General features: G+C 38.8%; 1 protein-coding gene across 4 annotated transcripts in view; it reads right to left on the bottom strand.

The window, feature by feature from the left end:
• Positions 1-24,862, bottom strand: part of JPH1 (junctophilin 1) — an 86,553-nt gene that overhangs the window by 3,616 nt on the left and 58,075 nt on the right. For all 4 annotated transcript variants that reach the window (XM_009272639.2, XM_009272642.2, XM_009272641.2 and 1 more), the window contains exons 3-4: positions 8,469-9,130; positions 55-150 (exon numbers count right to left, since the gene is read on the bottom strand). In XM_009272639.2, coding sequence (XP_009270914.1) covers positions 70-150; positions 8,469-9,130 — 743 coding nt within the window. In that variant the 3' untranslated portion in view covers positions 55-69. The remainder of the gene's footprint in view (positions 1-54; positions 151-8,468; positions 9,131-24,862) is intronic.

Genomic DNA, 24,862 nt, shown 5'->3' with positions numbered 1-24,862 from the left:
CATTTGAGGTGGGGTGGATATGGTGATTTTATATGAAAACAAGACCTTTCTTACCTTTCCTAATTCCAATCAAGTTAGAAAATGGACAAAAAGAATGGCTAAACCAATATTCAACAGCATTACCAGGGCGATCATGACTGAGTTAGGGCCCTGAAAATAAAATAAAGATATCAGAATTAATGCAACCTTCCACACAGTGCACAGCAATGAACATGACCTGACTTTATCCTTTCTACCTGTTTTGACCTTGCTCTGAAAGACTACCTAAATATTAAAGATACAGACTCTGCTCCTGAAACATAGCCATAGCCATACAACATCACCTGTCGTATTCAGGTGAGCTAAATATGATGTGTGAAAACGAGCTGGATAAATACAGGTGAGAGTATATTATTACACTGTTCTTTATTACACTGAGATTAAACCATCTGACAAATATGACTGCATAAACAAATGAAAACAAACCCATCAACACAAAACTATTATCAGCTTAAAATAAAGCAAAACAAAGAACTTGAACTACTTTAGGAAAGCCAGAGTGCTGCTCTTCATCCTTACAGTAGGTTCCTTCTCTAATTCCAACCCGTTTCAAAACAGTCATGACAATGTGATTTATGAAAAGAATACCCTTTTTTTGATAACCAAAGGGGAAAAAAAAAAGTTACTTAGCATTGCACTAACATACCTAGCAATGTTTCCATTACAGATTAAAAAACAATTTTACACCTGCAAAATTAAACTTGTTTTGATTTACTCTGACACTTATCTTACAGACCTATGTACTGAAGAAATGAAAAGTCAAAATACTCCTTCCCTTCCTAGCTACAAGTAAACTTGGTTAGAAAACTTAATCAAAAGTCTTTCTGTGAAGCCAGAGAACAAAGTTTTTAACTCTGTTCAGCAATTTTGGATAATTTTTTTTAAACATGGATGCTTTCTAATGAGCAACTTGAAATAATGTCCTGAACAGATGGAAATTCTCAATTCTTCTGTTCTCTTAACATACTTGGTTTACTACAAGATATTTTCACAAAGATTTGTATACGCTTATATTTTAAGGTTGCACATTTACTGTAAGTAGAAACAGAAAAACTCTTCACTCAGACAATACTTTCCTAAATCACAAAAAAGCCACCCAAAAAAATCTCTGCAGAAAACTATCTTCTGAGCTACATAAGGATCACTGGCTTGCATAAGAAGGTATATATTTCATTAGAAATGACATAATTTTTTTCACTTTCCACATGAGGCATGCCTTGCAGAAGTTCATTATGCTTCATGACAATGCTAACATTAGCTATATAATTTCTGGAATGTTAAGGTGTAAGAATTTGCTATTATTAATTTGCTGCAGCAGTGTAACTGGGAAGCTATTGAATAGTACTTGTGTCGTTATTATATCACATGCTCTCATCCTGAAACAGTCTCATTAAACGCTTTCTACCAGAACACGCCTTTAGACAGTAGTTAAGATGGCAGGCCAGATGTGGACTGCTAAGTTCTTGAATGAGTCACAGAATATGTTATGTCAAGTACTCCTTAAATCTTTGGGAGTCTAAACCCAATCAGCACCTCTATCCATAAAGGCCATAAAGCTCCCTTTGCACCTATTCAGAGGTATCTGTTCACATGCTGAGGGACTAGGTGCTCAAGTTCAAACAACGACTGAGACTATCGGGATGCTAGTTTAATGTTGCCATAGGGGTAATGGTATTGGCAGCAACATTTGCATTTTGCTTAATGGCAGGAGGTATAAAATATTCACTAGGAAATTGAAGACTAGGTTTAAGGTCACCTTAGTCAAAGAGATTTTGCATAACAAGTTCCCACTTACCAGTGGTATGTTTTAACCGGCGGGTCACAGAACAGAAGTGGAACCATGTTCCTTCCTTCTTACCGGAAGTGAGCCACTATGTGCCAAAGAATACGAGACACTTGGTGACAGAGAACAGCCATAAAAGGAAAGGATGACTCCAGATATGGTTACGTTTCTGACCACAGCACTGTAAGCAGCCTTGCTGTAGTAGTGTGTAACTCAAGGTTAATTTCTTCTTTCTCCTTCTGGCACGGTCACAATTGTGCTAGCTTGGGTACTTCTATGCTTTTCTACTGTGAAGGAAATCCAAGCTCCCGTCAGGATTCCCACCAAATGCATCTGGCAATTGTGAGATTTATGCATGAAAGCCATATTGGAAGACGTTGAGCAATAAAACACGTTTTACTTGAAACAACAGCTACTTTGAGAATCTCTCACTTTTGCCGTTTTGGAATGTCAGTGTCAATGCCCTTAGAGTGAACTTTCCATTTAATGACTTCTTCTTTTGCAAAAAAAATTCCAGAATCTCATGACAAACAAGAATAGTAGATACATGCTAATGTTACGTCTCTCTCTATAGGAAGTGTGATTACACTATTAATTTCCGCTAAGATTTGGATTCAGCATCTTTCTCTCTGGTGCTGAGACACTGCAACAGGTTGCCCAGAGAAGTTGTGGATGCCCCATCATTGGAAGTGTTCAAGGTCAGGTTGGACGGGGCTTTGAGCAACCTGTTCTAGTGAAAGATGTGGCAGGGGGGATGGAGTAGATGATCTTTAAATGTCCCTTCCAACCCAAACCATTCTATGATTCTAATAGGGACTCCCTGTGTGATCAAAATCAGGTCAATAGCTCCTTTATAGTTTGGGATCCCACCTAAAGATTTTACAGTTAAACTGCACCAGGAATTGCAAGGAACTGTGAAGGAGATCATTGCCTAATACCATTAAAATTCACCGGGATTTGGCCGTCTAATGCTTTGCATATTTGAAAATAACATCCATAGAAATCAAGTTGATTTACTACTACTGACGAAAAATTTGGACCTATGGGAACTTCACAGGAGCCAGGAATTCATTCATTACCTGAAAGATATCCTGAAACAGCATCCTGATAGCTGCAAGACAGCTTTTGGCTGAATGGCAAGTTGGGACTGCAGCTCAAACAGCAAGTCGGTATCATTAGGGCACAGTCTTACAGAATTAAGCTTGGTGGAGGGGGAGGGGACTTCTCTATTGATGCATCTGTCAGTCAGGTTAGGTATAACAATCTCACCACCATAACATTAGATAAATTAGGCTGAAAAGCCTAGCGGCTATGGTCTGAATCAAGAAATCTCATCTACAAAGACAGAACAAAGTGACACCTTAAGAACTGGGCTGTCTCTTTTATATGAAGATCAAAGAAAAATGTGTTATCTGTTTATGATAATGAGTCTAAGCTTTATCCTAAGAAGTACACCTCATCTCCTTTGGCCTGCTATGTGCATTTTGTTTCCTCTTCTGATAACGAGAACTTTTAGCCCAAAGCAGAATTTCCTGATATACTAAAAAAAGATCAAACAGTATTTGTGGAGCACATGGTTATTATGCAATAAACTACTACCTGTTTTGTAGACACCTATGAAAGGAGCATTTAATGCTTTAAGACAAATACCATAAATAAGACTTTAGTGTCCTGCGAGGGCTTAAAATAGCAAAAGCCAAAATTAGTCTGAACAGTCCAAGAGTGACTAGAACAGGTGCAATATAGAAGCTGTAGTAGAAAAACTCCAGTCCTGCTTAAAAACTGCCCTTTCAGCTTCTAGTAAGTCAGACACTTAGGTAGTTAAAAATATAACCATACGATTAGCTTTCATTTGGGGAGGGAAGAAAGTTATTTTCCTAAAATGTAGTGCCAGGAAGTATTAAGACTAGTCTTGTAATCCCATTGCGTTAGGAATGTCCATTACATTTAGCATAAAGTTCTTGCTCAGAGGTTTTTTTTGAGATCAGGCAAATACTGATCTATTTTTCTAACATCATGGTAGTTATATCCCTTACTAACTGGATGTTAAGTGAACAAAGAGACGAGAGTAGAAGCACACTGAGTAACATTCAGCAAAACATAATGATTTTAGATACAGGTAAAAACCAGGCTAAACATTCTGTGTGCCTTAAAAATCTTTACCTACAAAACAAAAAAATGACAATGTAGTAGAACACTTGTGCCTGGGCTTGTACCTGACCTAGGGCAACACATGGACACATTATCAGGCAAATAAAATGTGTATTCATGAACGTACACTACGATGGTATTTTTTGCAATTCAATCCTACTTCCAACCCAAATCCAAGACAATCTCAAATTAGCTCATATTCAAGGTGGGATAGCAGCATGCACGCTGATGCTGGGGCTAGAGGCTGCTAACGAGCAATTAGAAACAACAGTTAGTACTGGTTTGTGGTCAAGTGTCTCTGCGTACACTTCACACTGTGGTAAATATAAGGTAATTTGAAGGTGCCTAATTCTCAGTGAAAAAAGGGTGATTTACCTCTCATTTGTTAGGGTAAACGTCTGCAAACAGAGAGCTATTTTGGAGCAGCTGATGAACGGTGACTTTGTCATTGTGCTTTATGCATGTTTTCACCTTGATAAAACTATGACTCTTTCTTATGAGCTCTGAAATGATTTTAAACTTTGATTTTTGAACATTAGAAAATAAGCACATAGAGAAACACATTTATTTTGTGGCATAAGAAGTACATGCTTATATAATGCCACAAATGGGGGTATCTAGAGAATCAATACTGTTCCTATAACTAACTTATTGTGCAGATGATATTCAATGACATTCTTAAGGATGTAACAGGTTCACAGAAAATATGAAACGTGAATTTGATTACTAAAACAGCTGCTGCACACTCTTCTGTAAATAAAGTTGTTTAAAGTTCTTAATCCAAATTGAAGTCTATGTTTCATTCAGATGTGAGAAATGGCTTTGATTTAGATACATGGAAGGAAGAACTGAAAGTCTTACATTCTGTATCTATGTTCTTAATGCATTATCACTGGAAACTTGGAAAAAGCAGAGCACAGTTTTATACAGCGCTTTCGGATCATCTCATGAAAGTGCTCAATAAATGTTACAGATTCATTTCTGCATTCCAAAACCATGTTTCTCTTTTCGTGAGAGTGAGAATTCTTTTCTCTTTATATTCCCTAACAAATATATTTTTAAACTTTTATGAAGGATCTAAGGCAGATTTACTTTCAAACCGCAACAAAATCATTTGTCAGGATGACTATAAAGCAATTACTATTACTGACTATAACAAAATAATTCCGCAATGCAGCCCTAGAATTCTGAAGTCTCTCAACATTCAGAAGTGTTTGGGATAAAGAGAAGTACACTAATCTGGCTTCTCCTCAGTAACTGTGCACTCTTAGGTTAGCCACTGCGTAACTCCAGCACACTATCAAGCGCAGTCCAGGAGCACTGCAGAACAGGCTACTGTTCTTCTGAAGTTGAAAGGTGATACTAAAAATTAAAAAGAAAAGTCTCCAGGCAATGTTAACAGCCATTCTGTACTAATTCTCTCCCTCAGTCTGCTAGGCCAGTAGGCTACTACTCCTTTCTGCTTTAATTGTTTTAGGATTTTTACTCATTTCAGCATTGTAAAGAAATAAGCATGTAGGAAATTTATTCTATAAGGACAAATTTATAGATACATATGGAAGACATCTTGGAAAAAAACCAGATACATCTGGTGTATGTATACATCTACATATATCTTAAAATGCCGTTATATTAAAAGTGAGTTCCTAAACTCTACCTTCCTTCCTTATTGAAGCGCTGGTAATAAGAATAATGCAATTAGGGGGCTCGAAATGAAGCAGATGGACTGTTCCCAGATGACTTGTAATATCAGTAAACAAACAGCAGCTAATGTACAATATCTCATCACTTTTCCACCTTTCCTGATAACAGGCTATAGGTTCATGGTCCTTATCCTGATTATTCTAGAAGGTCAATAAACTGCTGTTTAGGTGCCCTACTTGGTTTCTTAAGGTGAAGACTCCCCCAGCTCCAAACCGTTACATGGTTTGGATGGAATGTAGGAAAAATAAGGACTATTTCTAGACACTTATTTTCACCAGAGCTGAACAAAAAATTCCAATTCAGGATAAAATTCTGTGCATGCTCACTCAACATTTACAAGCCTGACAGCTTTGTGTTACCCTACATAGGAGTCATATCTGTGACATTTGAAAGGTTAGAGGGCTCATATCAGCTGTAATACAGATTTGCAGATTACAAAACCACTGTGAACATCTACTTTGATCCGCATAAAACAGAATATAAGCTTCCTGCTGAACTAGAGGATATCATCTTGGCAAAATGCTCATTATTGAACTATTCAGTGATGGCTCCAAAAACTCGGCATCTGAAAACTGATGTTACATTTAATTAATATCATTAAAAGCAACTTAAAACAAACTTTTATCTAAATCTGTCCAGCTGTTGGACCTTCTTACACATTTGCCTGTTAGCTTGGGAAACTATTTTATAAAGTGTACTTACAGAAAGTGATTTAATGTGTCAGATTTTTTTGCCTTGAATCTTTCATTCTAAGATATGTTTTAATCATTCTTGCAGCTCTTCGTGGGACTTTCCCTTAAGGTTTTTTTTCATTTTAAATCCCTGATTTATGGACACTGTATTTATTCCAGAAGTGGTTGCACCAGTGCCAAAACCAGATAAAACAGACTCCCATGTACTCACTTGCTTAATCTTTCCTGTTGATAAATCTAAGGATTATATTAACATCTCTGAACAACAGCAGCAGACTGGGAGCTCATGTTCAGTTGCCTCTCTTGCTCCTGATCCACCAACCTTTTCCAGTTCCGATCCTGCATGGCCAGGCTCTACTAACTGTCTTTCAATATACAATCTTACATTTTGCTGTCCTGCACATGGATAATTATACTTGCATCTTTCTTAGCAGGTGATTTGGATCAGCTTGTATTTGTGATCCGTTGTCTTCATTATTTATCAGTTTCCTGGTCTCTGTGTCTTCTGTAAACTTCATGGGTAATACTTTTATGTCCTCTTCCATGTCATTAATAAGAATGTTAATAAAATACAGCAGCAGAATTAATCCAAGAATGACCTCACCAGAATAATACTAAAGTACTGATGTTTTGCTAATTACTTTTTGAGAACCATCAGTCAGTTTTTAAAAAAATATTTTAATGTGACATTTGGCTTTTGCATTATTCTGGCTTCCTTGTCAGAATAAATAACTGTGTAAAAGCCAATCAAGTGACCTTCTTGATTGAGGATATGATTCCTCTGTCACACCTGAAGATGTCAACCTTGTTTGACAAGATCTTTTACAATGCATGTTAGTTGGAAATTCTTACACCTCTTTATTTTTGAATTCTTTATTAATGAAGTCTGGTGTCAATTATTCAACTGTTTTGCCTGAGCTCTGTGCTAGGCTATCTGGATCTCATTAAATGGGTTGTTCTGTTTATCCCATCAACAATGACACCATTTTTTTTCTACTGGAGTACCAAAAATGATTCAAAGAAACAATGCTTATAAAAAAGAAACATTATGACAATTATCTAGACCTCTTCATTGGCTAAAGATTAACTTTAGGATCTACAACTAACATTTTCCCGAGTTTCTCTTGGCCCAGAAATAATTTTATTGTCATCAGAGAGTCTGAATTCGATAACCTGGCTTTTTCTTCTAACATGGAATAGCAATGCTATTAGTCATCTCTCCTTTTCGGCATAACTATTGATAGTTCTATTATTTCTAAATAATAATGAGATTCAGATTCACACTGATCTGAGTGTATAGTTTTAAAACTCCTTCTTCATTTCCTGATGAAAAAGAAAGTAAAATTTTTCATGTCACTGTAAAATGCAAGCATTGTTAGAAGTATGCTTTTTAAAACAGTTCATATTTTGATGCAAATTGCCTGTTTTTAGAGCCTATAGTCAACACAGAGAAGAAAATGAAAATGGGAGACTGTCTGGACTGGGTCAGACCACAGGCCAGCATCCTGTCTCCAACAGTAGTCAACAGTAGACCTTTGGGGAAGAGCATGAGTGTAACTCCCAGTACTGCCCAATTATCCACTGAAGTACAACGGTCAGACCACAGGCCAGCATCCTGTCTCCAACAGTAGTCAACAGTAGACCTTTGGGGAAGAGCATGAGTGTAACTCCCAGTACTGCCCAATTATCCACTGAAGTACGGCACCCCGTAGTGGTTGGGGGGGGGGGGGGAGGCTAATATATATATAGGTATATCTGCAAATATGTACCTACATGCACACACAACACACATATATACACATACACACACTAATACACACACTAACACACTTTTGTGTTTATGAATGCAATAGGAATCCATGTTTCAAAAGTCTGTCAGTATCTGGCTATCACCTATCCCTTCCCAGTTTTCAAAAAGAATAATATAAAGGACTGGAATATTTGTTCCTCACTCCAGTCTGGTGTAGTGGGTTCTAGCTAGCAGACTGAATCCAGATGAAGATTTGACAGAAGTGAGCTTTGCCTGTCTTTAGGTTGCAAAGCTCAGCACTAGGAGGCAAAAGGGCAGTGAAAGTGAAAAGGTTTCTTGCAGTACTCACCGAGCTGTTTTCTACTTCTTTTTCCACTGCTGAATGTGACTCGTTATTAGCTGGGTTCTTTGGTGCAGCAAATTCTGGTTTCTTAATTTTTGTGTCAGGTTTGTTTTCTTTGGCATCTGGCTTACCCCCAGATCTAGCAGGACTTGGCTTCTGTGAGGGTGGTATCTGTGCAAGTGTTGACGGTGGTGGGTTGACATACTCATCTTCTTCCCTGAGCTCCTGTGGAAGCACTGTTGGATTGATTTTTACATAATAGCCATGGTAGTGACCATGCAGCTCCCCATTCTCTGTGCTGATGGGATTGTGATGGGCTGAAAACTTTGGCTGGTGTTTCACAGCTACTTCCTCCTTCATTGGTGCTTTTGAATATAAAGGCTTGTTAATTGTGGGTGTTATATTCTCCGTGGCTAAAAGCTTTTTTTCTTGACTGAGTCTTGCCCCAGAAGTGGAGCTTTGCCTTTTCAGTTGTTTTGAAGGAGAAGGCTCAGAAGAAAGAGGAGGACTATGCCTTGGACTTGCTTCTGGGGTTCGAGGGGGTGTAGTACCTTTTCGATAAAAGTGAGGTGACTCTTTTGGGGTAGGTGGTTTTTCCTGAACTTTTTCTTCAGGTTTTTCTTTCACCTCCATTCCTTCTTGAAATTTTTGTTTGATATAATCAGGGCCTGAAAAATAGTGTAATAGAAATATTATGATTAAAACAAAAATAAGACTTCACAGTAAAACTATTGCATTGGGACGTCAGACTGGACAGCCTTGCTAAAATGCTGGCGGGTGTTACCAAAAATTCACTGACATCCGTAGTGATTTACTCTAAATCGCTCAGTAGTTGAAGTTACTGTACTTTTTGGTAATTGTTGGGACTACTTACTAATTTGGTTCAGTCACTTTATGTCTTCAGCTTTGCAAAGGGTCACAGGACATAAATTGTCTCTGAGTGAAGTCTGAGGGACTGAAGACCGACTTACCTTACTTATCCATCATTCTTTCTCTTTCTGAGAGGCATGTTTTGAGGTATGTTTTGCTTAATTACCCTAATCTATTTAACTTCTGCCCTCATGATTATAGTATCTGTTTGACATGGAAGTAATTAACCATCAGAATGAAACGTCTCTTCTGCCCTTATAACCTACAGGAAATAGGGCTTGAATCACTTTTTTTTCCCCTTTGTGTGCATGTTAGCTTGTCTTATATACATATATATGTGCCTTGAACTCTCTCACACTGGCTTTGTCTTCCTAATCTGATCACTTACCATATGAAGATCCAGGTTAACCACTCTAGTGGGTAACACAATTCTACTTAGAAGCTAGGAAGACAAATTCTCTCACATTCACTAGGGAAATACTTACAGAGCAGCCAGTATGAAGAATATCCTCCCCCCCAAATCCTAGCTAAACACCCATGAGCACATTCACCACTAGGACTCACTTATCAAGGTGCTTTTCTGTGCAGCTGTTTACATAAAGACAAGCTGGCTGAGATGCTTTGCTCCAGGATTTGGTTGTCTGATTTAACAGTTCAATGCTAAGACTTGAGCAAACACTCTGTTGAAGAAACAAAATTGTTATAAATCTGTCTGTATTGTGGGCAGCATTTTCTGTTTTTCTTCCTAGAGGCCACATCCCAGATTCCAGGGTCAGGTGAAGTCAGAAGCTGGGGAGCTCTGTGAACAAAGAACTGCAACCATCTTTCTGTATGTTCAATAACAGCTTCTGCCGAATACATTGCAACTGTTTCTCCACTTCTATCTTTGCTAGCACCACTACTTTCCTTTGATTTTTTTTACCTTCTGTAAGTGAGGCTTATCTGTGTTTTATGTCATAGAGAAATTCTGTGCCCAGAGAAGAATGTCTGCACACATTTTTCTGCTTTTGAGTTTAAAGGCGGCTCTAACTGTGTTAGGCAGATACAGTGTTTTTACAGATGCCAGAAGCATATGCATCACTACACAGTGCTAAGATGAGAGGAAAGGAAGAGCAGCATGAAGATTTCGGACGTTACTGAGTCATCTGGTAAGTAAGTATTGCTGAGAAAAAGAATGACTTGGCATGCAATGTCTTTTGAGCCGGAAAATCACAACGTTTTTGGCATCTCTGAAAACCAGGGGTGGAAATAGGGAGGTGTTGAGAAAGAAGGCTGGACGTAGACAAGCCAGGATTTGTTCTCAAACGACATTTAAGGAGGAAGCTCTGAGGAGTTAAGCCTGCGCAGAGGGAGAGGACTAGAGGCTTGGTTCTTCTGGTTTTTAATAATCTTCCTGGTAAAAGGGAAAGGCAGCACAACACAAATTAAAAGTTGCCATATATAAAGTTACAGTTACGATCACCATTCACAGAATTCTCCATCATGTAGGGGATTTCCTTCCATCTTTGCTGAGATGCATAAGGTAATGCTGAGGGTTTTAACATGAATAAACTTTGGTTTCCTTCTCTTTTCACATGGGATATAATTAGGGGTGTAAAGAGAAAAGGATAGCTAAAAGAGCTCTGCCTAACCTTTAAGCCCAAGCCGTGGAGCTGTCAAATTGCAATGATTGTTTATTATGGACACATCCACATTCACATTAGCTTGCTCCTTATGACTGCTGCGGTGAAAGCATCCCAATTGGAATACCATCTCTTCAGCTTTACAATGCTGCTCAAATGGCACCTGATCTGTTCCTCACCTACCTAGAAAATTCACAGCCTGTGACATATAGCCCAATATATGTAAAGATACGACTTTTACTAATATCTGACGGCACTTGACAGACTGAAGGCACTTTCATAAGGAACACATCTGGGCCTCAGGAATGTCACCCCTCTCCACTGTTTCCTACGATCAACTAAAAGCCTCCCAAGGCTGGCCAGAGGGACTCTATCTCCTCCTGAGACCTCCAAACTGTGTTGGAATTTCTGAAACAAGAAGGGAGCCAGGTCTCGGCTGCCCATGTCTCCACGAGAGAGCGGTAGAGTGAAAAACAAAAAACTTAAACCAGAACAAAAGTATCATCTTTAACTGGAGCTTCCCAAAGAAGTTAAGTGTCAACAGGCTAACAATGCCATATTTTACTGGGTATTTGGCAATATTTGATGCTAAGTGACACTGAGCCTCACCAGAGAAAGCTGTAGCCATCTGCATCCAAGTAACGTCTGAGGGTGTCTGACCAGACATTCAGCAATTGCCTTAACATAACACAGCAGCCCTCCCTCCCACCCCCCAGTACATCACATATGGCTAGTGGAGATACATCCCTTGCTTCCAGTCTTGCCAGGCAGGTCTTTCCAACACTCAAATTCTTGGCTCTATGCTGAAGTTAGCTTTGGAGATTGTCCAAGGACTTTTTTTACGTCTGTTCACTGTATTCACTACAATCAGATTATGCACCTGTCTGAACCACCGACTCCAAGCAGCAAGAACACTGTTCCCACTCCCTTCTGAGGACAAAGAATACTCGTCAGGACTTACCTTGTCCCCTTCGTTAAAGGCATTATCTAACACTACAGACATGGGCAACAGAGTCCTTTTTCTTCAGCATAACAGCACTCTACAGCATGAGTTTAAAGGAACCAGGGCCAAGGGAATTCGGAAAGGGAGTCACTAACATCTGATCCTACAAGATTTCTCAGCTGCCTGATATTAATGAGGAGGAGAATAGGATTTGAGGGTGGGAAGAAGGTAAGGTAGGATTATCTGTCTAGGAAATAAACACGGAGTTCTGTTCTTCAGTTTGCAGTTCAAGCAACCAGTAGATATGTTCCTAGACATGATATGTCTGAGTGCCTAAGGAGAACCTGGTCTGGAAAGCAGAACCAAGAAATGTTTTCTAACCAAGTAAAGATAAGCTTTCTTTGTGGATGAACCTGTGTATTTTATTATGATGACATGCTGGCCCTGCTACCGTTAGTTCAAAATTGATGCACCTTTGATGGCTGAAGGTCAGCCATGGGGCGGTTTTGGCTCACACAGCTGTTGTGATGCCAGCAGCTGGATGGCACCATTAAAGTGTGAGTTAGCCAGTATTTGGGGGGAATAGCCTCTGAAAACCAAAGGACTGTGTGGATGTGTGCGATGTATGCATGTAGAGTCTCATACTGTCTGCTGGTCTGCTTGAACAGCATTTCATTGATGGCTGTGGGGTGAGGGAAGCTTTGGTTTGGTTGCACACTCATAGTTGTTCTAAATCTAGAATTTCTTGTGGAGTTCTTGTGTAACATGTCCTTCCTCCTGGAAGGGCTCCAGTAAGTGATGTGACAGCATGGCCAGCCCTGTAAATGAGAACAGAAGGGTGCCCTGGTTCTGCCACAGCATTTTCAGAGAGGTGACAGCCGCATGCTTTCCTCCATGGCCTAGTGAGGTGTACATATCGGCAGCACGAGGCTGTTTTTCAGAACTGTGGCTCAAGCAGTGTCTGAAAATGTCATCTTGCAGGACACTGTAAACGCAGCCAGTGTTTCTGAAGAAGGCTAAGAAGAGACCTTGTGCCTTATCAGCTGAGGATGAAATCTGAAGCTTGAGAGGGACTGCAGAATGCACCTAGGAAAGTGAGGAAAAAGGTGCAGATATATCTTTATATTTACGAGCTTCAGGTCATACTCCTGCCTATTCAATCCAGCCAGTTTCACGTATTTTGGTCTCTTTGCGAAAGAGAAAAGATGATGACACAGGAAAAGGGTGGGACTGAATGAGGATGAGCTCAGGAAGTGCCAAAGGATTCCTTACAGCAGGGACAGTGATCCTTCAAGGAGCAATTCTGAATTCCATAGTCAATATGCATAACCGAGTAACCTGCCATAAATCTCATTTCCATAATTTAATGAGCTTTTGCCTCATTTTAGTATAATGATTTCTATATTCTCAAAATTATTAAGTTAATACTTCTTTTAACTGGCAAAAAGGACTTCTGTAGTGACACATAAACCAAATAAAAAATTCTTATGTTTTGTGGCAGGACTGCAGGACAATGCATTTTCAAGTAATACAAGAACACTGCTGTACTTTTCTAATATTATAAAGTAACAGAGTAGTTAGTAATTTACAGAATTAAAATATACTAGAATATTGAATTAAAAATAGTACTATGCAAACTAAAATATACTATATTCTAGTACATTTTAATTCTGTATAGTACTATTTTCTTTAAGAATTAATCCACTGCATCCTACTCTTTTGCAACTTTCCATGTACTCCTGTACGACTTTGGACACATTGTAACATCTTACTTGCTCCACATGTAAAAAGAAAGTATGCAGTGGACACTCAGGTTTAAAAGCTTTTCTCTGAACCAAAATTGTTTAAGACAGGGAATTCTATTGATATCAACAAACAATTTCCACAGGAAACATTTTCACGGTGCCAGATGCATTCCTTCTTAGAGGGAATGTTGTGAGAAACTCCACTAGGACTCCACTAGGAACTCCACTCTCTGGGAGCAGCAAGAAAGTTTTGGGAGAGTAGGTTTCTCTGAGCTAAGCTTGAGACACTATGCAATACAGATGAGAGCCTCTCACCATACTGTGACAGAAGATGCCTATTCCTGCAGCCCTGGACTCATACGTGACTGAAGTAGGTTCCTGTAAGTCCCTATAGGTAAGCACGGGCTGTAGGACTCTAGCAGCCTTGTCACCTGTGTGTCTCCGGTCCCCATGGTGGATCAGTACTCCCAGTTGTAAACTGGTTGGCTGCTGCACAAGAAGTGAGGCTCCTCTTTCCCCTTACGCCCCTCCAATTTGTGAAGGCCCAGCCACAACCTTTAAATCAGTTAAAAGTGATTTGGATGGAAGGTGCTGTAATCATATACCCTGTGCAAAAATGCTAATTTGGGAATTACCTGGCATTACCAATGAGACTGTGCTTAATTAGGTCATCATAACTTGCAAAACTATATTTAAAACCTAGAGGTTGACGTGTTCTTTACTGTAGAGACCGATTTTGTTCTTCAGACATGTCCTCTCTATATGTTTTTCAGAGGAAAATGAAAAACATGGCAAAATCCCCTTCTTAATATATGGAAATAGCATTTAGGCTCTTACTCTGTGCAATTTTACAGTAAAAAAGAAAAAAAACAAACCCCAACAGCTTCTCCTTATGAACCCCCCCCCCAACTTTATCATAATTTTATAAACATCTTATAATTTCTTCATGATACTTCTTCCACTCTTTTGTCCCCACAGCCTTACCATTCTTACAATTCAGGAAAAACAAGCATTTCATATTACAATTTTATTAGTCTTTTGAAAGCAAAAAAAGATTGCAATGCCACTAATGCAGGCTCTAGAATATAATAGTTACAGAATATAATATTTAAAGTACTGTTGATCCTGAAACAATGTGATTCAAATTCAAAGTATATTAGAAGTAATTATTAGGTAAGCATGCGCTTATTTCTGCTTTTTAAACTTGAGTACACATTATGTGATGTAACCTAACTATCTTTAGTGCTACATAAAGAGTTATCAAATATATAGTGCTGTATAAAGAGCAACCCAGGTAACAAATGACATTATAATTTTGTGATTACAAGAAAATTTATGTTGCACCTATAGATAAATTCCACCCATGAAGTAGATACTTCACTCCCTAATTTTGTTTACTCATATGCATTGTTAGCGGAAAGACTCTCAATCTTCACTGCAAGGTTTACCGATTGTCTGTGGGGTAATGGTGACACGATCAAAGCTATATGCTCAATCAGGACATTGCAGTCTATATGCAAACCTTCCAAGATTAGAGGCACCTTTTTACCAAACTACTGAACACTTCTATAAAAAAGAGAGAATTCCTGCTCTGAGAAGTTCACAATCTAAGTACAATACAAAGGATAGCAAAAAGGTTATACCAATAGCCCATTTTACAGATGGGGGAGCTAAAACAAAGGGAAATCATGACCCAAACCGCATGCTTCATCTGGATAATCTCTCTGAATTCAGTGGTCAGTTGTCAGTAAAGCACTGTCATGCTCAAAGCTTTGCTAAATCTTTGGTAAAGTGATAGCCTAAAGTTGCACAGGAAGCCTTTGTCAAATCTAGGAATGGAGTGCAAGTCTTCTGAGTAATCAAAAGCCAACACAGCACCTCAGCTGTAAGTTTGTCACATATCTTCATAAATGTCATCTTCCTGGAGAAGCTGAGAACTGTCTACTGAATCAGAATTCAAAGATCGGGAGAAGGAAATAGTAAATGATGAGTAAGTTTATTACCGCACGTTATATCCTAGTACAAATCCAGGGCACGATATTGTTGAAGCAAAAGCTGAAGTCTTTTGTGTTTAAATGCACTGTACTAAAAAAGGAAAAGATGTAGTTTGGTGTTGGTACTACACATTTCTATATAATGTTCAAGAAATAAGCCGGTGAAAACCATCTGGTTTGTTATCTTCTGATGTGATCAATGGTTCTCTAAAGTATCACTGTTGGCAACAATATCTATGCTCTCATAATAAGATTTATTTGCTATTCTGATGACATTAATAAAACGTGGAAAGCCTGGTGACCCATTAATATCAATTAATACGGGATCTTTTTTCCTGCAAGCATCCAAAATGCTCTTATGTTAGGATTTTTCAGGATAGGACATCTATTTTATAATAATTTCTCAGCATTCAGGATGGTAACTGTAGGTGAAGGAAATAAAAATCGTTTATCAGTCTGCTAAAAGAAGTGATTCGATGAGTCATTACGAAACTGCAAATAACTATATTCAGTAAATTTTAGAAAGACAGGTTTTTTCACTATTGCTTCATTGTGGAGATGTGTAGGGGGGGAAGAACTATAACTAATGTCATTAGTACTTCCTCTGTTTTATTCTTATTTTTTCTGAAGGTTATACTGATAATAGGGAAAAAAAAAGCTTTTAACTGCTAGGCTGCTGGCTTGAATTCAGCCCAAATGAATGGAGAGCTGTGCAATGTTATGTGTAAAATATGTTGATGAACTCAGCGGAGCAGAGATATGGTTATGGTTTTAGTAATGTTTGGCAGCCCTGTCTGCCATCTTGGCAGACTGAACTGGGACTGAATGGGGCTGGAAATTAAGGGGTGAGGATTATAGCCATAGAGAAATTGATGGATATAATGCAAGGTGCTTAAAGAGGCATAGGGCTCTGAAAGATCATTTCTGCCTGACTTAGATATGGTAGTTTAAGAAGTTATCACGCCAGATGTCTGCAGTACCCTTCTGATGGATATAGTGCCCCAGCAATAGGACATGGAACGGTGCAGCTACTTCATGGTTGGGTCAATGTGCAGCAAGGTATGTAAGATTTCTGGCCCCCCGACAGTAAGTGGGAACCTGACTTGATTGCCAAGTTGGAGGTGGGATTTCCCTAGAAAGAAATGCCCTACTTCTAGTGATGCATATATTTAATAATTCCTTAATTCAAAATGACATATGTAGGCCCTGTTGCCCTGTTTTGGCTGCATCTAAAGTTGGTTATGCCAGCTGGAATAATGGCTCTCCTTAACTGTACTTGAGAATGCTTTACAGAAAAAAAACCCCACACATTTGCTAAAGTTTAAAAATAAAGCATGTCACAAAAGAGAAGAATTGAAATGGAAGGGATTCTTGACACTATCTGGTGAGATTTAAAAGAAACCCAAGTCTGGATGCCTGCTTTAAGTTTTAGCCTCTGATGGCAACTGCATTTTGGTGGGGCATGATCAACATTCTAAACACTAGTGAACAGCTTCCCTAGCAAGGGGCAAATCAAAAGTCTTGCCTGGATCAACTTTTAAATTCCATTTGTCTGCCTTACAATACTTTTTTTTTTTTCTGGACTTACTACCACTAGCATGGAAGTACCAAGGCTGCCTAGGAAAGCAAACTACAAGGTAAACAAGAGGGAGAAGACCATGTTTTGCATAATCCAAAAATACTCTAAAATATAATGTTTACCCTTTGGGATGCTTTGTAATCTTTCTTAATTCACTCTTATTCCCAACTCCTCATTTCCTCCTCATCCCCCCTTGAAAATACCTTTCCTTCACTGAAATTTTCTCCAGCTTAGACTTCTAGGGCTTCTCAATCTGCTGTTAGCATTGCTGCTTCCTTAAGCACTACTCCTGGTAGCCTTTCTTCTCCTACTGCACTGGAGGCAACACTGAAACTAGCATGTGCCAACAGTTACTCACTCACTAGATCCATGAATGTCATGGAGAATGATGCCTACATGTATTTATTTTATGGAACTGTTGTGATTTGATCTGGCAGCCTGCTGAACTTCAAACCACGTACTACCGACATGACCTAAAAATATAAGACAGAGAGAGCACATAATGTGATATTATTGCCACAACCTGACAAAGCCACATCATCATTCCGCGATGTAAAAGTTAGAATACACAAATCTTCCACCTAGGACTAACTTTAAAAGGTAGCATCACTGAATACAAGCAGGTTTTAATGCAGCCTTAAATGCAACCTTCCCTCTTGCTAAGTAAAGATAAGCACCTACAATAGGTAATCGCTGGTAGAAATTGCTTACTGTCTCGTGCAGAAGAACTCCAAACATACAAATTCTTGTGTATCAAGTTTGCCCTCTCAACTACTTTCTTTATCTCTGCTCAGGAAGCAGTTTTGCGCAGTATCATAAACAACTTCCAAGTAGTTTTGCTAGAATATTTATCTACCATCTTTAAAATATCTGCCAGTACTTTATTTTCCTGGTTTTGACATCAATGAAAATGACGGGGCCTTCTAAAAACACACATCAAACACTTCCTGTAAGGGACTAGACAAAGATCAAGAGTGCCGAGTTACTTATTTACTAGCCACACATACAGGGACATGCATACACTTTGGCCAAACCCAAGGCTAGTTCTTCACGCCTCTGTGTTTACTCTGCTCTGATGTTTACACAGCACAAGAGAGCTATCGGTGTGGCCTGTGAATTGACTACTTTACTGCTAGCCTCTCTGCATTTCACACAGGTATTTGTTGAAAAGTATATGGCATTATGTTATCTCACAGCGCTGCAAGAAACTTCTTGAAAATATTGAAACATCTACTCAAGCACACGAACAGGAGATGCTAGCAACAGCAATGACAACAAAAAAGGAAACGGACTTCCACCAAATGATCCAAATCATATGCAACATCACAAACTTGTGAGTCTAGCAGTAGGATGAGAAAACAGGGATGTTAGTGCAATTCCTATCTGTACGAAAACCAGACTGCCTCTTCTCTCCTTTCCAATCAATTCCTCCAAATCTGAAATTGAGTCGTCCTACCATTAACATACCTGAAGATAATACATAAACTGTATTTTTGTACTTTTCATTTTTTGTATTCTCCAACAAATAATTTAAAATCTTTAAGGACGAAAGAATCCCTAAAGTAAGATTTTCTTCCTCAAAAGGTTTCTAAATGCATCATTATAGAGCAGACATACACACCCTGAAAGATCTGAAGGCAGGAAAGAATAGACTAATGAATCTCAAAAACTGCCTGCAGTCAGCACTAAGCAGAATGTATTTATTCTGACTGTAAATCCAATCTCTGCTCCACTTCTGTGACTGCTTTAGTAGGTGACTGAAGTAGCCGTGACATTTGTGAAACAGGGTACAAAATTCATAATTGTATCTGCATAGTAGATTACAGGGTGTAGGCCCTTATTCTTTTGGATTCATTACCATCAGAAAAATGTAGCAGATTTACCCTACATGATAGATGGCCCTATGAGTGCCATGCAGCCATCAGCTTATGGACACAGAAATTGCTCATGACCAGCAATCTTAATTACGGCTTGCTTTACTTACTCTAACTCTCTGTTGATGAATACTGACAGAACTTAAAAAAATATCTGCAAGATTATATAGTGTTGCATATGGCTCCTGTATATAGGACAGGCTTCATTTTTTCCAGGCTAGATAAGATACACGCATTGTATTTAATGTGAATGCTCCCAGCTAAATAACACATGTACTATAATCTACTTGAATGCTTCTAAGCCTGCAGGCTGCTTAATATAAGATAACTGAGAAGGTAAGCTTTTAGCTTTTGCACAGAAAATCTAAAGCCTAATTTACTTCAGCCAAGCTGCACTGGGGCATGAGGGAGACTGAAGCCTAGCGTCAGTGGATGTTCTACTGCTATTATTAAGAACAGTACATGAACCTCTGATCATGGGAACATTTTTCTGAAAACTAGAAAAAAATCCACTGGAAAATTTAGCAAATGATAACTGCAGCAGTAATGTTCTTTAAGCTCCTTTATATCTATCGTAAAGGATGGCCAGAAGTGAAAGGCTATAATTCTGTTCTCATCACAACTGCATATTCTCTGAAAAGATGAATTTTATATATATAAAGAGACTGTTAACGTGGCATAATAGCTGCCTTTACCCAGTAGAATCCATACTTCTTTACATTTCTCCCAGCACGTCCGCATCTTTCTGATATGATGATGTCCAAAGTTAGACACAATATTTCAGATTCAGCGTCACTGGGATTATGCAGAGAAGGGACCATTACCCTTCTTCTCCATGACATGCTGCTTCTGTATATACAGTCTGGCAGAGTATTAGCTGCTTCTCCTGCCGTATCACATTTCAAGTGCGTGGCTATCACCCTGCTCCATGGGAGTTTGGCAACTGACCTCACCAGGAGCAGGTTCACATCTCATCTCCAACTGGCGAAGTCTGTCAGCTCTTAAGGACTTCTCGTAGCACTTCTGAGGAGCAAGTCTCTGTCTTCAGTTTAACTACTGGGTCTGATAATTCTGCGAACTAGCTTGCATTTGGTGAGTGATCACTGCTGTAAATGGTAGCACTTACTTTCAGCTATATGTGGAATGTTATTGAGAACTTTGTTTTTCTCTGTTCCGGCTTGTGTTTGCAACATACCACTTTACTATTACCTGCTGATTTAAATAAAATGCTGTTCACCATATTATACAAATATGCAACACATCACCCATGATATTTGGCTAGTCATTAGTGAAGACTCAGATGAGATGACTACCAAATTCCTTTTCATTTTAGTAGGCTTCTGTCTCCCTGCCATTTTTCACTTCCTTTTTTTTTTTTTTCCTCATCAACAACGTCTAGTATTCCTATTGGAATCAGACAGGAAAACTATCTAAACACATTTGATTCTCCTTTTGAAAACATTATAGATTAGTAAGTGTCATGTCTTGTCTTTTAGCTAAACAGGAAAATACACTCTATTTGATGAAGTTCAGGATCAAAACTGAAACTAGTTTGGCAGTCATGCTTTACATTAAAAACAGAATACTTATGGCTTTTAATAGTTATTGTTCATTGTTCTCCTAGTATATTCTCTCCTCTTGCATAGCACTCATGGGTTTGCCTTTCTATTCCACATCAAAACTTTTAACATAAGCATCCCAGTTCCCAGTGAGAGACTGGTAATAGACCGTCAAAGTTGTATCGGATACATTGCCTCTTGGGCCACATAACAAGTATGGAGGAAGCAGCAGTTTTTTCTTCCTTGCATTTGACTGTCTTTGCAGAATTTGATATCATAGACTGAGAACAATTTTAAACAAAATTTCTTACACAAACCAACCCACAAGCTCCTGGTCCATCTGTCCACATATGCAGGTTTACATAGATATTAGAAATTACTGAAATTATAGTGGTTGCTCTGCTGATATGGATCAAACAGCTTCAGAATAAAACTGCAACCACTTCCACAAGCAACTTGAAACAACCACAAAATTACATGATTTAGAGATTTTAGGAGGAGGAGAAAATTATCATTCACAGCTGTCAGATGCTTTTCAATACAGTGGTATTGCTCTTTAGTAAATTTAATAACTGAGTGAAATTGTTGCCAAAGCCCTCTAACTTTTGGCTCTTTTAAAATCCTTATTTGTCAAAGAAACAGTGCCTGCACTGTTTTTCTCTGAACACCTTTCCACTCTACCACTCAAAAAAAAAAAGCAGACCCTAGGATATGCACCCAGGGCTTGGGTTCTAGATGTCAGCACTTCTTACGCCTGTGGAATATGTGCCAATAAGGCTCAATACTGGGAAGGCATGAAATATATGCATGTCACCAAACAACCAAAATTACATTTGAATGATTCAGATGGGCAAAGGAACATGGAAATAACTAGACAGTTTTAGACTCCACTGATTGTAGTCACAGATTTAGATATGCTTTACTGCCTTTACTTAAACTCTAGATATTTCAAAGGGATTCATCATTATATGATAACGTTAGACTTCATTTTTTTAGAAGTTTCCTTTATCCCCTTGTGTTTATAGAAAAACCACTTGAAATTATGAACTTGAAAGATGCAAAAGCACAAGTAAATTAAAGAGACCCCAAATTTACTGCTTTTAAAATATATGGGTTTATGAATTTTCTTGGAAGGTAGAGGGTTAATCCAGCATTTTTCAATATTCAGAAACAGTTTTCATTAAGCTGCATTGCACTTGTAGCAAAATTAATTTCTTATATCTAGCAATGGAATCAATTAAGAAGCTTAAGAGTCTGAACTCGGCTAACAGAACTGACTGCTGCACTGCAAATGCCAGAACTACAGAAATACAACAATCAATTTAATTCTGGTAAAACGAGGGCATGTGATCTGCTTAGTCTTCCATCCTATTCTGGCTTCTTTCCCAACATATTCTTGATCTTTTGTATTTTAAGAGAAACCTCTCATCTTGCCACTTACCATTCTGACCTCACACAGTGTCATTTCTCCCCCTTCACCTCTGTGCTCTAAGTTTTCATTTCTAATTTCTAAGTTTGCAATACCCATTTGCTGCTGCTCTTTCCCAATCTATCCCATACTCTTCAGTTTGGCAATTGCCCCTGACAAAATACCTTCTGCTCTTCATCTGATACATTTTGAGGATACTCTGCTGATTTCTTAGTGATATCTCAGTATCAGTACTCTACTCTCATCCTCCTTTGACACAGCTGGCCATTCTCTTCTGCAACAATTCTCCTCTGTTAACTTCTGTGATTTATCCTTCTATTTCCCCTCCCATTTTTCTTTCACTTTTTAACTACACTTTCAAGGAAGATAATCTCAGATTACTCTGTTCTTGGTCCTTCTACCTTCTCTTTTTACAATCTTCATGCTGTTTAATCTCACCATACAAAAAAATTCAACTTCCAGTTCCATGCTGGCTGTGTTTCAGTTCCAGGTTTGACTCCTGTTCAGATTATGATCTGAGTGAATAACTGTTACAAGACTAATAGGTAGAAATTGTCATCTCCTCCAACTTCGACCCATGATCTTCTACATCATACTGAACAATACTACATTACTCTGTATTACTCAGGTCTATAATCTGAATAACATCTTTCTTTTTCAGATCTCTCTCTACACTCTCTATACTTCTACGTAAGTCTTAAGTCTTGCAGACTTTCTTGGAATAAAATGCCGTGTATATTAGCCATCTATTTCTCTGGCCTTGACAAACGTAGAATGCAGCTGCGAATATTATTTTTCTCTAATGTTCTACCCTTTCCTCTGGAATACATCTCTCGCTCCCCATTTCCTATAAAAACAACAGCAAAAAAGCCCACAGCAAGCGCTAACTGCTTATGGACAAGCAGTACAAGGCACTGTAACCAGCACAGCTGTAGAGATGTGCTAATGTAACCCATATCACATGTTAAAAAAATAACATGAGAAACCTAACCTTTTTCAACATAATTTAAGCCTTCACTAGTATAATAAAATCCTTTCAAAATAAATCAGCATGCTCTAGTGAAAATTAGCACTGTAAGGAAAGTTCTCACAGTACAGACCTTGTTAGCTGAATTTCAACATGGAACAAATACTTGTGACGCAGTTATAAATAGGATTTATAATGGAAATGTAGACACTGTGATAATACTCCCATATGATAGACCCTACTTCATCTTGTCCTTGGCTGATGGACACTGCAACAGACCAATATAGAAATTTACTGGATCAGGCGAACAGCGGGCAGGTTCTGTGTCCTGGAAGGCATGGGTCTTTCTGGGAGCAAATGAATACTTTTGAACAGGAGAAAGGAGGCAATTAAAACTCTAAGGTAGCACTGACCTCTTTCTCTCAGATTATACCTGTAATTAACACTGACATGGTGGCAGCTCAGATAGGTATACCTAGGCTAGAATTCAAGAAGCTACTTCAAGATAGCAACATAGCCGAGACAGCACTGAAACTAGTCCAGGCTAGTTGCCTGGCTATCTAGCTAGCTTTGTAGTCAGATCCTGTAGCCTTCAGTAGGCAACCATAAGTTGTACCTAGATGCAAATTAACTAGCTCAGTACTTAATGGAAGCCTGTGAAAATTACAGTGATTGTAACAGCTTTATCTCCCTACAGTAAACGGGTTCTCTGTTATTAGTTTTAAAAGTTAATTTGCTCAAAACTAATTATGTGCATTTTTTCCTAAGCAAATCATTTGATTATGTGACTCATAAGTATCTTGGAGAGATTGAGAAAGCATCCTGAAGAATTAAGGCTACTCCTTTGCAACTTCTTGTTCCTTTGCCTTGTCCCAAGCACGCTCTCTTGTCCCAGATGCATTCAGGAACGTTGGGGAGTGGGTTGAGCCAGCATGTGCATACGGCAGTGGGGCAGGATGGGTGCAGACTGCCAGCAAGCTGGATGAGCCTCACACTGGGCAAAAGGGAAGATGTGGAAGGGTGGGAGCATCTGTACCTAGGGCTTGGCGAGACTGGTGATAAATTTGGAAGTCAAGTTGTGAAGACTGGTATGACAAGAGTTATAAAAAGAAAGGGGAGAACAAGAATAAAGCTTGAAACTGATACCTTTTCTTCTAACACACCTTCTTTCTTTGATTACTAGATACAACAGTAGTGCCTTAGGATACTTCTATAGGCTCTGGCTTCTCCAGAGTTGTGCAGAAAGAGGACGGAAGCAATAAACCGTAGAGAAAAGATGCCATAGCAAGAATCCTGACAACAGTTGTGTGAGGATGATGAAGCCGTATGTCGAGTAATTTCAGAAAATGAACAGGCTCTCGTATGACTAAGAATAACTAGTGAGCTTCCGTATGCTTTAAGGCACAAACTGACGGCATGGCTGGTAACTCTAATCAGGCAAAATGCTCATTGTAGTTGGCTTTTTAAATAAAAAAATCTGGCCTGGTCCACATGCATTTAGCCAGTACATTCCAGTTAATTAGCATCAGGCAGATATCTCTCTTTCCTGTCCATATGGAGTTTGCATTTTGTGAACTGGAGGAGGTGGAGGTGGCAGAGAGGAGGAAGATGGGAAGGATGTGTTTTCTTCCAAGGCTATAGACATCCACCACTGGTCAAAAGGGAATGGAAAACACAGTTGCTCTTTAAGGCATTAGAGGCCATTAGAAATTGCCTTATCATAAGCTTAAAATGCTTATTTCTGAAACAAGTGATGTTCAGCATGTTAATACTGATGCTGTAACAGTAATCAGATGTTACAGGAAAAAATGCTGGTAA

Source organism: Aptenodytes forsteri, unplaced genomic scaffold, assembly GCF_000699145.1.
Source record: "Aptenodytes forsteri isolate BGI_AS27 unplaced genomic scaffold, ASM69914v1 Scaffold62, whole genome shotgun sequence".
Lineage (NCBI taxonomy): Eukaryota > Metazoa > Chordata > Aves > Sphenisciformes > Spheniscidae > Aptenodytes > Aptenodytes forsteri.
Note: the sequence above shows the minus strand (reverse complement) of the source record. Positions and strands in the feature narration are given on the sequence as shown.